The sequence below is a fragment of the Gallus gallus genome, chromosome 3 (assembly GCF_016699485.2).
Source record: "Gallus gallus isolate bGalGal1 chromosome 3, bGalGal1.mat.broiler.GRCg7b, whole genome shotgun sequence".
NCBI classification, from domain to species: Eukaryota; Metazoa; Chordata; class Aves; order Galliformes; family Phasianidae; genus Gallus; species Gallus gallus.
The window spans coordinates 109816994-109834500 of record NC_052534.1 but is presented as its reverse complement, the minus strand read 5'-3'; the positions used below and the strand labels follow the sequence as shown (position 1 = coordinate 109834500).

The following is a 17507-nucleotide window of genomic DNA, read 5'->3' as shown; positions in this document are numbered from 1 at the left end:
CAGCAGATGTTCACCACGACTAATTAAAACACTTCAGGTATTAAAATAACAAAATGACATCCTAATGGGGGAAGGTGCTGAAGTGGCTTCCAACACCCCCTCCAGCCAGAGGTGCAGGAGCCTACCATCAGCCTGCCATGCTGCACGTATGCTGCAGTGCTGCTGTGCTCACAGTGTTTATGCTTCTGCCCTTGCCCAGAACAGCCAGCACACTTCTGAAGGCAACTGTCACCAGCAGCAATGATCCAACACGCCCGCTTGATATAAAATCACTCTATTTTCTCCTAGTGCTAAAGCTTACAGGACCCATTTAATTACTATACTCCCTTACGTGAGCTGATACTGCCTCCCAAGCTGCTTTATTTAACAGAGGATTGTTTGTTAGGGTAGTATGGTTGGGTTGTGCTTAGACTTGATATCTGTAAGGTCTTTTCCAACCTGAGCAATTCTATGATTCCATGGTTTGTTGCAGGAGAGTTGATACTCTGACCTCAGAAGATCAGAAGAGTGTCAACATGCAGTGCCCACAGCACAGGGCAAACCAGACACTGAGTAACACTGCAGCATCTGAGAGGGATCAGCAAACGGAGGACCTCAGTGTACAGCTGGTGTACAGCCTCAGCTCTGGAGAGCAAAGAGTCAGGAAATGAGAACATGAAGCTCTGTGGGTTAATTTCTAATAATGTCATTGGTCACATTATACACCTTTTTTCAACTCATCAGCCCAAAATGATTATTATCTGAGTAGTAATTTAAACAAATAGTTATAGGCCCCTACTACCTCCTACCACGTTTTCAGGGTTCCTTCTTTGAATGAGATTACTTGATACTAAATATAGCCAATTAAAAAGCTACAAGGCCATTTGGTATACATTTGATTTCAGCTTTCTTTTTCACATTGTAATGCTACTTCACCTAAGAAAAAAGCAGGTGTATTTCACTTCTAGAACTCTCCCCCGCCTGCAATCCATGTTCAAAATGCTGCCTTTCAGCTGTGCATATTGCCAGGCAGACCTGGGAAGCTCCCTGAGCAGCTCAGGTAGCAGAACCCAGACTCATACATTGGGCTGGCAGCTACCACAATGTTCCGCCCATTTCCAAAGCAATCTGTTTCACCCCATGTTTGTTCAGTGCAGGGCAAACCAAACGTAGCACTTGGTTAGCATGGTTAAGCACACGTCCATTATTTTCATTTCCCTGAATTAATGCATCTAACTAACAGAAACATTGCCCAGAGGCTGAGGTACAACGCCTGCATTCAGTGGGAGCCATCCAAGGCCAACACACGGGATTTCCTACACACAGCTCACCTGGGTTCAGCAGCTACTGCCATCCCAACATCTGCCCCTGATACTGAAGGCCAACATAATGAAATAGGAGGCATTACTTTCAGGGCAGCCCTTGCAGAATTATAAATACCTGCAATCCCTGCCTGGTAAAGTTTCCTCCTCTAGTTTTTAGTTACTTTGATTTAACCACTGGCTTTACAACACAGAAACTACAAACATGAAGGCACCAATTTGCACTCCTGACCATCCTGGGGTTCCAGCTACAACCAAAGGAAGATCACTACTTTCTCCTATACTCCACTAATTCCATGTGATCTCATACTAGCAGAAACCTACCCAGTAAGAGGAATCTGAACTAGAAAGTATTTCCTTATCAAACAGCCTTGAATTTGTAGCAAAACTTATCTAGACAGAAGTGACCACAGGAGATTTTAATTACCACGAGCAGGCCTTCAGTTCTCATTTGGATACATTACAATATGAACCAAGCTCACATGAAATTCAACACTGACGGTGACTTTTCATTGCCTTCTATGCTCATCAAAATAGCAAGGCAATATTCTCTGGCATTTGGAAGGGGTCTAACTTCTGCTCCTGTAAGAATTCATCCCTACTACCATTAAGAACATCATCTACCAGCACAGTCTGGCTTAGAATAAAAAGCTCGGGCTCCCGTGTCTCCAGCACATCCTTAAAACTGAGTCATGCATTAAATAATTAATGTTTATTAAAAACTACTCATCAGCAGTTATGCAATTGAAAGAACTGTAAACAGTACATACTCTTCTTGAGGCTTTTGGACGGTGGATGAGGCTGAATTCCTCCTGCTGGAAGCCCATAGGTGCAAATACGCTGCACAAGGCTTGCTACATTGCCAGATTTCTCCCTTCTGAGTGGCAGGGCATCATCCTTGGGCTCTACATCCTTCTTAACTTCCTGAAACAAGAGATTTAAAAGACTGAGAGGCCATGGAAATTACCCAAGAGGTCCGTGTTTTTAGGAGGCACTCTAAGAGATTTCACATACTTACCATTTGGTGTCTAATGATGGACTATACTCAAAAACCATGGCATTCTGCATCTGAAAGTACTGAAGGCCTTTATAAACACGACCCTCGCATATGACCACGTTAGGAGCTGGGTAAGATACGTGCCAAGAACATACAGAACCAAAGGCAGCATTTTAGCCATCAACTCCAACCCTAGGAACAGCAGCTTTGAGCCCCAAGAAGTCCCAGACCACAAGTTTTAAGTTCATAATGGAAACTAAAAATGAAAGACAAATATGTACTCAATGACAGAACCACAGTGCAGTGAGTTAATTAAACATAACATTCAGGTACATAAAGCTGCTTTATGCGATCATCTCTGCCTCAAAGCTCAGAAGCTGGTTACTGACAGGATGGAAGGACACTGCCACAAAAAGGCAAACAAAGTAACATGCAGAGAGCAGCAGACATTTTGTGGATACCACTGGAATTAACAGGAAACAGTTAACATTTCGATTTAGAAAGAATGAAGCAAAAGAAACACACACCTATAAACAAGAAAGAATCAGTTCTTGACGGAAAAGATGCTGACTAAGCAGTCATTCCACCACATCAGCTCATTTCATCAGACTCCATCTAGAAGTGAATGGATGCTCTGAGCACAGGAAGAGACCTCCCGGTCAGACCACTGCTCTGCTCCAGAGCACAGCTCCCAGTGGCAGCAGTCTGAGATGCTATTTACAGACAGCTAACATGCAATCTTGGGCACTTTCTTGGGCTGTCTGAGCCCCAGACTTCCTCATTGCCCATAGGGGTCTCACCAGGAAGGTACATTCCCCCAATCCCTTTGATGTCTGCAGACAAATCTAATTCCTTTCTCAGCCCATGATCCCACCTTGGTGTTACATAGCAGAAACCCTCCGCTAACACAAAGAAGCCCCCTGCTACCAGCTGCTTTAAGCAGACACCTTCCCACTCCCCACGTGTGCTCCACCTTTAGCTTACCACTGCCTCCAAACTCATGAGAACCTGGATCACATCCCCTCAGCTTTATCCTAGCAGCTGCAGCCCTGCGTGGCAGCTCCGGTGTCACAAGGCAGCTGCTCCATCCCCATCCCCATCTACCTACTGCCCCTGCTCAGCAGCCTTCCTCATGAGATCCCGTTGATCTTTGGGCTGCCACTTCACTCGGAGTTAAGGATTTTAGAGAACTGGAAGTCACAGTGCCGAACGTTCACAAGCCACTGCTCATCCCACCTAAGGCTTTCCTATAGACACAACACAGGTTACTTTTTCTTCTATCCACAGCTTGGACAGTGGCATTTACCAACCTCATGCTCATCTACCACCTTGTCACTACTCAGCTCCCCACTATTAGCACAACATTTAACTATTTACGACTGTAACAAGACTCAGAAAATGGGGGTTTCCACTGTGAGACCCTCTCTGCCCATGGCTGGGGATGCAGAACAAAGCTGGTACCAAGGCTGGCTCCTCAGAGCTCCCGCTGGCACGTCACCCTGACAAAGCACCAGCAAATCCAGTATACCTTGGCCCATCAGTCCAGGTCCTTGTATCCTGTAGAGCCTTTCTACCCCCCGGCACTCAACACTCCTTCCCAATTTGGTGTCATATACAAACTTACTGAGGGTGCACCCAATCCCCTCATCAAGATGGTTAATAAAGATGTTAAACAGAAGTGGCCCCAGTACCGTAAAAGACATGCATGGATGAAAATACAAGGAACGTATCCACCAGGATACAGTTCTGCTGCTTTCTGGAACACCAAAAGCCTGGAAGCCGCTGCTGTCCAGATGGCAAACAGAACAGGTCTGGAAAGCTGATGGTGCTTTCAAGCACACCATGAACTTCACAACTAACAGCTCTGGGCACCTTCCTACTTCCCAGAAGGACAGAGTAAAATAAGATTACCGACAGCACAGTTTTTCCTCTCGCTCATTTCCATTATATAAGGAGGTTCTTCAGTAAACAGCCAAGTCATCCTGCATCTGCCCTCCCTTGTGCTCAGCCTTCTGTCCTTAAGATCTCCAGCTTTGCAGAGATTCTATCTTCAAAACAAAAAAGAAAGTCTACAGAAAAGAGAGCCTCCCATTAAATGGCCAACTGACCACCTCCCATTAAATACCCAGCTGGATGACCACCTGCACCACCTGCTGTAGGGTACTGCTGTAGCAGGGGGGCTGGGCTCGATGACCTCTTGAAATCCCTTCCAACCCCTGTGATTCTGTATAAAGTATGCATCCCAAACAAAGACGTCACTTTTTGGCAGTGCATGCATTGGTGAGCAATTATTTTCAAGGATGAGGTGCAGGAAGAGTAAAATTTCATCAAAAATCTCTGACAAACACCTTGAGACCTCCCTACGAATGGCAGCCATTGCCATCAAACCAGGCTGAGGCTTTAATCAAACACCCCACCAGTTTTATGGTTTTGTGGCCTCCTATTTTTTAAATTAAAAATATTTTGATTCAAGTAAGTTACTTACATGTGTTAAGTACATTACAAAGTTTAGGAGGGCTGCTCCAAAAGCAATGCCTCCCATTTTATGATGTTGGCCCACAGTGTCAGAGGTGGATGTTGGTGGGATGGCAATAGAGGTTGAACCTCCCCCCAGTGCCCCATTCCATGTTTCTGCTGTGTGACAGATGGCAGCAGAGGGCAGGCTGACAGAATGGTGTCTGTCACGGGAGTGCAGATGGAGCAATGGAGTGGAACTCCTGAATGAGGGAAGAATGGCACCCACTGACATTCATTGATGCTTCCCCCCTAGCCCCCAGTGAGTGCAGCATACAGGCTCGTATTCACTGCTGGTGAAAATGCACAGCTCATGGTGGTGACTATGTCGAAAAACAGTGTTTTATAGCTAACTATGCACACTATCAAACAGCGCTGCTGCACTCCTTGTATCTGCAGTAGTTTCCATGGAAATAAACTAGAGGCATTACTTTCAGTGCAACCTATGTAGATGTGGCCCAAGACAACCCCTGTTCCCTGAGTGCAGCCCAGGCAAGGCAGCAGGCTGGACATACGAGCACTCTAGAAACTGTTTAACTCACACCACGAGGGAGTCAGTTCCCTGTTTGCACTAATGCTGCACTTTGCACAGCGTTTCACAAGATGTAACTGCATGCACTTTGTGAAATGGGGGACACAGCGCAGGAAAGAGGATGTAGGGAAAAGACCAAGATGATCACGGGGTAAGAACAGGGGCAGGAAGCTACAAAACCACTGGAGAAGCTCTGCCATGAACAGTAAAGCACTGGATGTCAGCAACACCCGAATCCAAGCGTGGGTCATGTCTGACATGAGTGAATCAGAAAGCACATTGTGAGCACAGCGTCATCGAAAGCTGCTTTGCAACGTGGGGAGGAACAACCAGCACACGAGAGCCCACCACTGTGGCAATCAGTGAGAAACCCAGTCCAGACAAGATGACGAAGGGGCTGTAAGTAGTGCATGGATAGGTCAGCAACTGCTGTTTCAATATTTAACCTACTAACCTTTAGAATATCCCTGTAAAGCAAAGACTTTGTTATTGCCAACGAGGAAGTGAAGCATTAATTATCCTTCCCCGGGGCATTAAAATCACATCAAGGTAAAGCAAATTCAGGAATCCCTGCTTTCCACAACTGCATACCACCACACCACAAACCTGTATTTCATATCACTTCTCAGCAGCAGGAAACTGCTCTAAATCCATTTCCAAAGGCACATATCAGGATGCTCTCACCACACATAGCATCCACTGCTTCCAGCAATTTCATCCTGAGCATCCCAGGCTGGATGTGGCTCTGGGCAGCCTGGTCTGCTGGTTGGTGACCCTGCACATAGCAGAGGGCTGGAACTTGATGAGCACTGCGGTGCTTTTCAACCCAGGCCATCCTGTGATTCTACGATCACTGTTACCTTCTGACCTTCTGAACACGTTAAGATTTGACAAAGGCATTTCTAAACAAGACACATACCAATTGGGATCACTGAAAACAGACACTAAATGATTCAAACATTTATTAATGTCCCTTTGACAGCTGCAATACTCAATCTCTGCCAAAACAACAGTGCACACAGGTCTGAGCTCTTCATCCATACCAAAATGACACATCCCAGTCACTGTTATATCTAATCTGAACATTCCCAAGGCTGCCAATCATTGACTTCAAAACAAAGAAGGGGTTTTTCTGGGCTTGTATTGCTGCTTGAAGGCAGACCTGTATATCTCAACAGAGCCTGCATTATAACAACGAAAGCTTTCCAGGACACTTCAGCTTGTTCTGAGATGAGGCCACCACTCATTGCCAGCCAGCAAAAACAAAACGAGTCTGACATTCACTGCAGCTGGAAGTTTTAATATTCGTATTATGCCAACCCACTACAGCAAGGGGCTTGTCAGCGTTTCCATGAGCAACACAGACTTCATGCATGTATGACTTGGCAGTACGAGGTCAGCACAGCAATCCCAGCACCAAGTGCTCGGCCTGGGAGCAATCACCCACTGCTCTGCTGCAAAACACAGCCCCAGCCATAAGGGCTTCCCTTTTTAATAACCTCCATTAAATGCATGTGTCACACCCCTGACAAATTGCTGACACCAGCACAGGCTGATAACGTAAAACCCTGTGTAAGTGCAACTCAACAGCAAAAAAAGATCAGGGTAATCCTAAGCCCACTGCCTGCCCCACAAGGAATGAGTGATGATGCAGAAACCAGGTAGAAGTCTGAAGGGAGACAAGGAATGGATGGCCATAAATTTAGCCTTCTCCTGAACAACAGGACACAGAGAGGTCCATTATCCAACAAACCCAAATCCTTAGCTAGATTCTTCAAGCATAAACATGACAACATTTTAGTTCCCCATTCCTTCTATATGTGCTGTTATACCAACAATAGCCTTTCTGCATTATTTCTGATGTAAGCTAAGAAACATCAGCCTGTACAAAAGCTGCAAGCATTTCTGTTGCTGGCTGAGCATACTTAAAAGTGAGAGATCTTAAGCAGCAGCACAGTAGATAAGGAGAGGGAGATGAAGAGTCACAGACTTAAAGCATTGGAGCCTCCAGACCATTTTCCCAACTCTTCCTGTCCATCAGAACAGCAGTAATGGTACTGTCTACTCCTGGACTTGGAAATGAAGTTTGATTCACATTCTACTGGGCAGAAAATAAGATGAGAGCTGAACCTGCCACTCATTGTAGGGAAGCAGGAGCAAATTGAATGAGCAAATTAACGGGTCCAGAGGAGGGCCACTAAGATGGTCAGAGGGCTGGAGCACCTCTCCTACGAGGAAAGGTTGAGGGAACTGGGCTTGTTTAGCTTGGAGAAGAGAAGGCTGCGGGGAGACCTCGTTGTGGACTTCCAGTACTTGAAGGGAGTGTATGAAAGGAGGGGAAACGGCTGTTTATGAGGGTGGATAGTGATAGGACAAGGGGGAATGGTTTTAAACTGAGACAGGGGAGGTTTAGGTTGGATATGAGGAGGCAGTTTTTCCCCCAGAGGGTGGTGACGCACTGAACAGGTTGCCCAAGGAGGCTGTGGATGCCCCATCCCTGCAGGCATTCAAGGCCAGGCTGGATGTGGCTCTGGGCAGCCTGGGCTGCTGGTTGGCGACCCTGCACATAGCAGGGGGTTGGAACTGGGTGAGCACTGTGGGCCTTTGCAACCCAGGCCTTTCTACAATCCTATGAAACAGGCAACTGCTCTGTTTGTACCACCTCGTTCCTTTGCCTTACAGCAGCAGAACTGCTTCATCAAAGACCAACTGCACATAGGTGTGCGAGTGAGTACAGACACAAACACAGCCACATACAGATGTGAGTCAAAAACTCTGATCAACTACAATGAAACACAATGGCTCCTGGAATACAAAGCCTTCACCTCTAAGTAGTTCAGAGCCCACCACCTCCTGCCTTCATGGCCTTAGTGACAGCAGCAGACAGGCATACACACGGCAGCTATAACACCTTCAGCCTCCTGAACCAACTGTGTCCCAAGTCCATTCCCCTGGCCTACGGGTCCCCTTGTATTTAAGATGAGAAAGCCTACTTCCAAGTGTGCACAGAACACGAGACGTGAAGTGTTTAACCACAGCAAGGAAAGGAAAATGAACAACCTGCCCCATTCTTCTGTCACGCCTGCCATGAACTGAAAGGACAGATCTAGACAGTTGATGAACAAAAATAGCTGAGCTGCTGCCTGAACTCCATCCCTGGAGCGCTTTCTATCACCCAGCAGAGGAGCTCTGCTGGCAGCTGGCACAAACAGCGCTGCAGCAACCCGGGGGGATAAAAGTTATTCTTGAAAACAGAACCCAATCACTTGAAAGATGAAAGCGGTTACAGTCCCCTGAAGCACTGAGGAACGCTCAAACTTGATAGCCTTTGTTTTCCAAGACAAGTTACCTCGTGGGCAATTTCATGTGTCCCAGGGTTGATTTACCTCCCCCAGCTTATGGCTGAAGCAGGGACGGCTCAGCAGGAAGGCAGCATTGCTCCTCACCTTCATCTCTTCCATAACTGAAATTGCTGGATATTTTGACTTCCATACGCCCCAGTTAAATGCATTTCAGTTCAGGACTGTGAAGCTAGAAGGAAAGCCACTAGCTGACATTCATCTCCAGCAATGTTCACAGGAGTTACAGAAACAAACTGCAACGTGAGCAGTCGTGGCTGCAGGTCCTCAGCCCATAGCCTGGCTCTAGCAAAGCTGATCAGCAGGGCCAACAACAGCCAAGAGCACTGCATTAACAGAGCGCCTAGAAGGCACAGAGATGCCTACAGTAGGGTTTCCCAAGCATTTGATTAAGAAAAGTCTATCTTAAAATACTTCTGAAATAATATCTAAACAATACCTTATGGTGCTGCCATATTACCAAAGAAAACATATTAAAAAACTAGCACGTTTCTTCTCTATTCTACTTGCTTAAACATAAGGAAGTTGAGTTATATTTCTTGTAGTTATTCTTATAGACTAGCATTTAATGTTAGTCCTGTAAACCAGCAGGCACAGAACAGTGCTCAGCAGCACCCACAGACATCAGCATTTCACTGAGCTGCCCAAGGGGGGAAGAATGGATTAAGTATCATATTGCTGGCCCAGAGCAGCATGTGCTCCATTAACCACCACAGACACTTTGATGTTTAATTCGGAACATCCTTCGTTCCAGCCCACCACCACTCAGGTTTCCTATACCTGAAGGCAATATGGTTGTCCTCTGCTGTGAGAATCCCAAGGCTTCCAGCTAGGGAAGTCATCCTGCCCTGTACTCAGCATTGGTGAGGCCTCACCTCGAGTGCTGTGTTCTGTTTTGGGCACCTCAGTACAGAAAGGACACAGAGGTGCTGGAGCAGGTCCAGAGAAGGGCAACAAGGCTGGGGAAGGGCTGGGAGAATATGGCCTATGAGGAGAGACTGAAGGAACTGGGGCTGTTTGGTCTGGGAAAAGGAGGCTGAGGGGAGACCTCATTGCTCTCTGCCAATACCTGAAAGGTGACTGCAGCGGAGCGGGGTTGGTCTCTTCTCACTGCTGACAGGTGACAGGACGAGGGGAAATGGCCTCAAGTTGTGCCAGGGGAGGTTTAGGTTGGATATCAGGAAACACTTCTTAACAGAAAGGGCTGTTAAGCACTGGGATGGGCTGCCCAGGGAGGTGGTGGAGTCGCCATCCTTGGATATGTTTAACAACTGTTTGGATGTGGTGCTCAGGGCCGTGATTGAGCGGAGGGCTGTTAGAGTTAGGGTAGGATGGTTGGGTTGGAGTTGGACTGGATGATCTTGAAGGTCTTTTCCAACCTGAGCGATTCCATGATTCTATGCTTCTTTTCCCAGCCCCTGCACAACCTTCAGCACTTCACTCCAGGCCACTTCCTCTAAGGTTAAAAAGAGCCGTGATGCTCCACAGCACCACATCTGAAGGCCCAGGACCTTTGTCTAAGGCACAAAGCTGAACGTTTAAAGGACTTGCTGAATCAGAAATAAAAATAAAACCCCAAAGATTTGATATATGCTGTAGAGAGGAGCTCGCTTCCCCTCCAAAACAAAGGCCCCTAAAACCAAACTCAGAGGGTGGTGACGCACTGAACAGGTTGCCCAAGGAGGCTGTGGATGCCCCATCCCTGCAGGCATTCAAGGCCAGGCTGGATGTGGCTCTGGGCAGCCTGGGCTGCTGGTTGGTGACCCTGCACATAGCAGGGGGTTGGAACTGGATAAGCATTGTGGTCCTTTTCAACTCAGGCCATTCTAGGATTCTATGACTCTGTGATGCAGGCCTTGGTGCTGCAGGCTGGCAGAGCAGCAGAGGTAGGCTCAGACAAGTCATCACATTGCAAGTTTACAAGTGTGATTACTTCATTCAACCTCATTAAAAAAAAAAAAGCAAAAGAACAGATGTAACATCAGCAGTGCTGGGTGTGTACATATCTTCATTTATCTGACACGTGAGAAAGTACTGCAATGACAGTGCTGGGATGCACACCCAGAGATTCCCAGGATGCAGCAAGCATTACATACTACCTGGGTAATTGACTTCTTTACTATCATTACACACAGTAATTGCACAGTACATAGTTATGGCAGTACTGTAGATCTCTGTATATAGAAAAAGGTCTAAACTTAGACTAAGCTTTCTGTGCATCTTGCTGGTTATTTCTGGCCAAGACACTACATGCACTCTGCAGTTTACTTAATTGTAGCTGCATACTCCATCTGACGCAACACACTTTCCCTACAAACTTCCAGCACTTGGAAAGGAAGTTATGAAATTACACACAATGCCGTTTAATTAAGGAAGGGCAGAAGTGCACACCGTTTCATGTGGCTGTAGGAGTAACTATTTGCATACAGCAGTTTTCCTTGCCAGCTCACCACACCTGAGTGCAGCAGCACACATCCAAGAGCACACAGCTTCACCAGAACTCCATGGGCAGATTCATCTTTTTGGAAAGCAGAAGTGTGTACAATCACTTTGGATAACTTTGGATAACACTTGGATAACTCAAATGAGAATAATCAGTGTCTGGCATGTGTGAGCACTGCTGAATAGATCACGTTTTCCCCTGCCATCCTTGGGAACAGTACCTCAAGTTCCTTTCCATGTCAGTTCTGCCACTGATGCACTATTTAGGACTTCTTCCCATTCCTTACATACTCTTGTCAACACTATTTTAAAATGCTAAATAGCAAAAGAAGCACCAGTGCTCTCTTCACAGATCACAGAAAGCCTTGGGCTGGAAGGGACCTCAAGGATCATGAAGCTCCAACCCCCCCCCCCCCACAGGCAGGGCCACCAACCTCCACATTTCATACCAGCCCAGGCTGCCCAGGGCCCCATCCAACCTGGCCTTGAACACCTCCAGGGATGGACGGGGCATCCACAGCCTCTCTGGGCAGCTGTGCCAGCAACCTCACCACTCCCATAGGAAAGAACTTCCCCCTGACATCCAACCTCAATCTGCCCTCCTTCAACTTCAAACCATTTCCCCTTGTCCTGCTGTTATCTCCCCTCCTGTTTGTAGGCTCCCTTTAGGTCCTGGAAGGCTGCAATGAGGTCACCCTGCAGCTCCCTCAGCCTGTCTTTGTAGGGGAGGTGCTGCAGCCCTCTGAGCATCTTTGTGGCCTCCTCTGGACCCTCTCCAACAGCTCCCTGTCTTTCTTTCTTGTATTGGAGGCCCCAGACCTGGACGCAGTACTGCAGATGAGGCCTCACGAGGGCAAAGAAAGGGACAATCACCTCCCTGTCCCTGCTGGCCATCCCTCTGCTAATGGAATGAAACAATGCACACATGTGCACCTTATACCAATAAAGCAGTAAGATCCCAGTGTGAATACAGTATTACAGAATATTGCCAAACGATATCTGTTGAGTTCCTTCCACTCCCAATCGTGGCACAAGAACCCTGGGGCCCCAGCTACCACAGAGGCACCCACAGGCACTCATGGCAGGAGAGCATGTCTGCAGCAGAAGCTCTGCAGAGCAATTCAGACCTTGTGAAAGCTCAAATCCACCTCGCAGCTTTGCTTTTCCAACCTATGTGACATGAGTAACTTTGTAGAGAGACTTCACAAGGTCTCAGCTGGCATAAACCCAAGCATTTAATCCAGCATTTAATCCATTTTGGATTCAACCACAAATCATAAAGTCATAGAATCATAGAATGGCCTGGGTTGAAAAGGACCACAATGCCCATCCAGTTCCAACCCCCTGCTATGTGCAGGGTCGCCAACCAGCAGACCAGGCTGCCCAGAGCCACATCCAGCCTGGCCTTGAATGCCTGCAGGGATGGGGCATCCACAGCCTCCTTGGGCAACCTGTTCAGTGCGTCACCACCCTCTGGGGGAAAAACTGCATCCTCATATCCAACCTAAACCTCCCCTGTCTCAGTTTAAAACCATTCCCCCTTGTCCTATCACTATCCACCCTCGTAAACAGCCATAGACAGAATAGACATAAGTAGACATAGTTGTAAACAGAAAGACTCATATAAACATGAGTAATCCACAATAAGCTCTGAATCCTAACAAGAACTACTACACATGACCACATTTGAATGTCATTGGCTACATCTGCCAGTGTTTTTCATCTTCTTATTTCCTTTTTTGAAAGGAAGGTTCCATCCCATCATAAGCAAGGCACACCCCAGCCATTTACCCTCATACCTGTTTCACTTTGCATTCACACAGGACAGAAGATCTCTCACCCCACAGTTGCAGTACTCCCTATCACCATCTCACTCAATAGATGGGACTGGGAACAGCCTGGGCAGCCCTGCCTGGGTGCTCCCTCAAAACCAGCCCAGCCCCACTGAGCTGGCTCACCACAAAAGGTGCCCTGCAGCAGTGCTGGAAGGAAACCAGAAAGAATCACAGACTGCCCCACAGGTGCCAGTAAGACATCTCACAGTCCCTGCTTCACTCCTTATTGGGGCAAGCAGAGCCTGCTTATAGCCATCATTTCTCATGTGCTCAGCACTAAACCCAAAATTATGCAACTTTCAATTTTACATATTTTCTTTTGGAAGGGGAAAAAAAAAACAATCCAGCAGCAGCCTCTTCCAAGCAAGAGCTGCCTTCCCACCAGACCAACTTTCCTCTCCCCTCACCAGGAAGCCAAAGAAGCCTCTATACCCCTAAGCCCTTCATCCCCTAGCAAACCTAACCTATGCCTATTTCCTCAAAAGAGCAAAAAAGAAAGGAGAAAGCTACATAAACCAAAGCATCCCTTGACTGCTAGGATTGATTTCTTAGTGTACATTTAATTTTCTCCACGCATTACTTGAGTGCAAAGAATTCAGACTGAACAGGTGTCAAAACACACAGCCTGGTGTGGCACACAGCAGAAGAGCCAATCTGGAAGTTCTGGAGACAGGAATGCATTTTATTGCATTACTTTAGCAAACACTCCTCCTGACTTCTGTCTAGAGGACCCCCATAACCGCTTCCTGACTGCATGGCCCATCATACAGACATTAAGTACAGAGGTATATAGTTATTCATCTGTTTTTTCAACTGTTACTGTACTAGTTGCAAGCCAATGGGAATTAGGAAGAACTGAGACAAGCGCCTTTACCTTGCCTGCAATCCCTCCCAGCTCCGCAGTTCCCGGTCACACAGCTGGGTGAGGCCCATGTGCTATTTTTGCAAAGGAATTGCAGAGGACATCAGTGCACTGAAGGAGCTTTCAGGCAAAGCTTCTCTCATGGGCTCGCAGCATGCTGGGGACGTTGCACCATCACAGCCCCGAGGCAGCAGCTCAGCTACGCTACAGCTGGAACTGCTCCCAGGGAAAAGGGTCGGGTGGAGGAGGGCTCTGAGGCAGAGCAGAGAGGGTTTGGGTTTGTTTTCTGTATGCTGACGGACACACAGACCGGGAAGCTGAACAAGAAAGGAACTCTCAAAACCCAACAGCTGTTGTTTAAAGGAATCCTTCACGCAAGCACTGTAGCTGACTACAATTCCTGCCTGTCTCTGTACACTGGAAAGAAGTTCACCTAAATCAAAACCAAGTCGTTTTGTTACACAAACAGCTCAAGGACTGAGCATACACAAAGTACATTAAATGAAACCTAAAAAAAAACCCCATACAGCGACCACAGCTTCTTTAATTCATGCTGCTGTCCCCGTACATTTCCCTGAACACAAAATCAAATACTGTACGTTGATTTTAAGAACAGAGAAAATAAAGCAAGCTTACCGCTTCCAGGGACATATTTGCTCGAACACACCCTGTGCTCTGCTTTTTTTTTTTTTTATTTCAGAGGAAGAAGAGAAGAAAGTGTCACAGAGAGCAAAGTTCAGGGGCTCACTAACCTGAGCAGGACGGCAGCACGGCGCGGGGCAGCAGCTGCACACACCTTGCAGGCAAACAGCGCTCCGAGCAGCAGCACAGCACAGCCCTGCTGTGCACAGGTGGGCACACCCAGCACGTGCTTTTGGAAGGATCCCAGCCTGCTCCCCACAGTGCCCCCCGAGCTCAGCAGCCCGCCTGCCTTCGCTGATGGAAGCTACGAGTTAATCTTTCCACTGCCCCTCCCTCGTTTGAAGCACTGCCCCAAGCTTACGACCCAGCTGGTTTTACTGTCATGAACAGCAGACTCACAGCCTGCATGGCTACAGAGATAAAAGCTGCTCATTTTATTTCAATTATTATTACGATCCTAAAAGCCATTTCACAGTGTATGGACAAAAGCTTTCTAAAACAAGAGGACAAACAAACACCAAATCCTCACTTGCAGCTTAATGCAAGAGTTGGAGAGTGAATATTCCATTTAGCAGCATTACCTGCTGCTCTAACTCGTACTGGATGGCAATGGGTGTGGGTATGTTTCACGATGATGAATTTTAGAAAGGAAAAGCCAGTGTCAAAGAAAACAATAGAAGTCTGTGAGATTTCCACCGCTCATTCCTTTCAGGAATTTATGAGGTTGTTTATTTCAATACTGCCCATGTAGAAAGCAGGAAGAGAAATGGCAATAACAGCCATGTCAGGAACAAAACATTCAGTTCAAGTATTACAACGTAACTGAAAGCATACAGGAACACAAACCAGGCTGGAATTTTACATGAGAATCTGGTGCTGAGATTGCAGACCTCCATACCTGCAGAGGAGCTCCACAACTTCAAGAAAGGCAGCTTATAGCAACAAGGCAGGTATGAGCCAGGAGTCAGAAACAAAACGGAGAAAGTACATTTTGTTATGAGGCAGGGAGGAAATACTGAGCTCCCATCAAGCACTCTAAAGCCCAACACTGCAATACGAGCAGAACACTTCTGAAAAGACCTATTACTGAAAGTAAATTCAAGGAGGATGCTTCATAGCTGGGCAGTGTAACTGCTCACAGTGTTTTAGCCATTTGTTTGCAACCATGCAGCCACTGTGAGTTTCTCCACCAACTGTGAGCTCTCATGTAAGGACTGCTTCAGACATCACCACCCAACCGCACCTCATCCCAACCTTTGGGTATCTTCCACTTTCCAGTCAAGCACACCGTGATGCTGTGGCACTACTAACCAAGAACACCATGGAAGATTTACAGGGCATCTGATTCTCCTTAACTGAGGGTATCCATGCACTTTTTTAAATGCAAAATAGCATGGTGCAAGTCAGCTCTGAGAGTCACACAGAGCCTCAGACTTTGGCTTACCCTGACAAGGTGTGGGCCCATAGAACATGCCCACTCCCAGCTGGGGCACAGAATCAGCCACCACCAGCCTCTTCAGGATGCTGCATCAGCATGCAGAAAGTCTGATAACAATAAGAGCCACCAGCATACATTACAAGGTTTCAAGCATTATCAGCAGTGCATCAGTATCCACAGGAAGCTTACACAGACTCCCTTTTGTTTAGAAATATTATGGGTTAACACAGCACTTCGCTCACCTACTTGTTTGTGCAACAAATTAACCTTAACACCCACCTGGAAGCATGATGTCAGCTTCCTCTGCTACTCTTTGAGCTGCACAGAACTAATTGCTACCATTGCACAGCTACCATACATCTACTGCATGGAAATACTTAGAAAATCTGAGAGAAAATGAAGACACCAACAAAAAACTATTTCCTGCACGTCTGGTAGCAACCTGAAATGAAGTTGACAGCACTCAGTTACAATGTTAAACAGAAAAGATGTATTGTCCAGTGCAAAAATCAAAGCGTGAGGAGCGGCATTGGTAAAGCCTACATTGTAAACCCACGCCCAGCACGGGGAACAAAATGGCACCAGGATCTGCTTCAGCTGTGATGATATACAGTCTGAATCTGGGGCATCCAACACATCAAGAAGGCATGCAGCCCTAATCCTCCTCCTGGTATTTCGGTTTCCTTCAGACAAGAAGTTGCAGGCTGCCTGGCTGCTACAGACACTGCAGCTGCCACCTGGCAACAAGCTTTTGTCCTGCAGGAGCAAAGCAAAACGAGCAAGAACTGAATCAGCCGGAGTTACTGCTGTATCCCTGCAATGTTCCTGCAGCTGTCTGACAAACATCAGCGACTTAACAGGACATATAAGGACTCACAGAAACACAGAATTGCAAGGGACCTCAGGAGATCACCGAATCCAAGCCCTGCTAGCGCAGCTCTGCAGCAGGTCGCATGGGAAGGCATCCATCTCAGGCCCTGACTGCTGAGAAGGAGAGTCCACCGCCCCTGGGCAGCAGTCCCAGCCTCTCACAGCAGGGAAGTTCTTCCCTGTGTTTGTATGGAACTTCCTGTTTTCCAGTTTTCCCTCCTTCATAAACATCTAATTGAAAACAAGACAGCGTGTCCAGCTTTGTCCAATTTCAACTATCGCATATTTATTATATTTCAAAACATTTCACATAGGAAAAAGCCAGGCAGCTCTAGTGAGTAACACATGCACTTTCAGCTTCAAACACTAACCTACCCAACCTACCCAATCAACAGAGATTACAATTTACTATCCAAATTCTTCACAGAGAGGTTACACGCTGGCCTCCATTCAATCCTTGTGATATACATATACACATACGTGCAGACACACACTGTTTTGCATACATGTGTAAAACCAACTGAACAATTTAGCCTTATGATGAATTCAGGCCAAGTCCCCATGTAGTGCATGAGATGACATTCATGCCAGGAATACAGAGATCCTTTCAGAAAAGCACGACATTTAAGCCAGCCCCCCTCCTTCTTGTCACACCCCATCCCACCGACCTGCTACATCCTCCACTCCCAACTGGACTGCTCTCAGGAGCTGCAGG

General features: G+C 46.9%; 1 protein-coding gene across 5 annotated transcripts in view; it reads right to left on the bottom strand.

The window, feature by feature from the left end:
* The window catches only part of CD2AP (CD2 associated protein), a 66473-nt gene that overhangs the window by 27470 nt on the left and 21496 nt on the right, over positions 1-17507 (bottom strand). For 2 of the 5 annotated variants that reach the window (XM_015285165.3, XM_040697331.2), the window contains exons 1-2: positions 14479-14519; positions 2072-2225 (exon numbers count right to left, since the gene is read on the bottom strand). In XM_015285165.3, the coding sequence (XP_015140651.1) occupies positions 2072-2225; positions 14479-14493 (169 nt within the window). In that variant the 5' untranslated portion in view covers positions 14494-14519. Of the gene's footprint in view, positions 1-2071; positions 2248-2319; positions 3878-14478; positions 14520-17507 lie in introns of those variants that run through there. The other 3 variants (NM_001318403.2, XM_015285163.4, XM_040697330.2) reach the window with 2 other exon arrangements.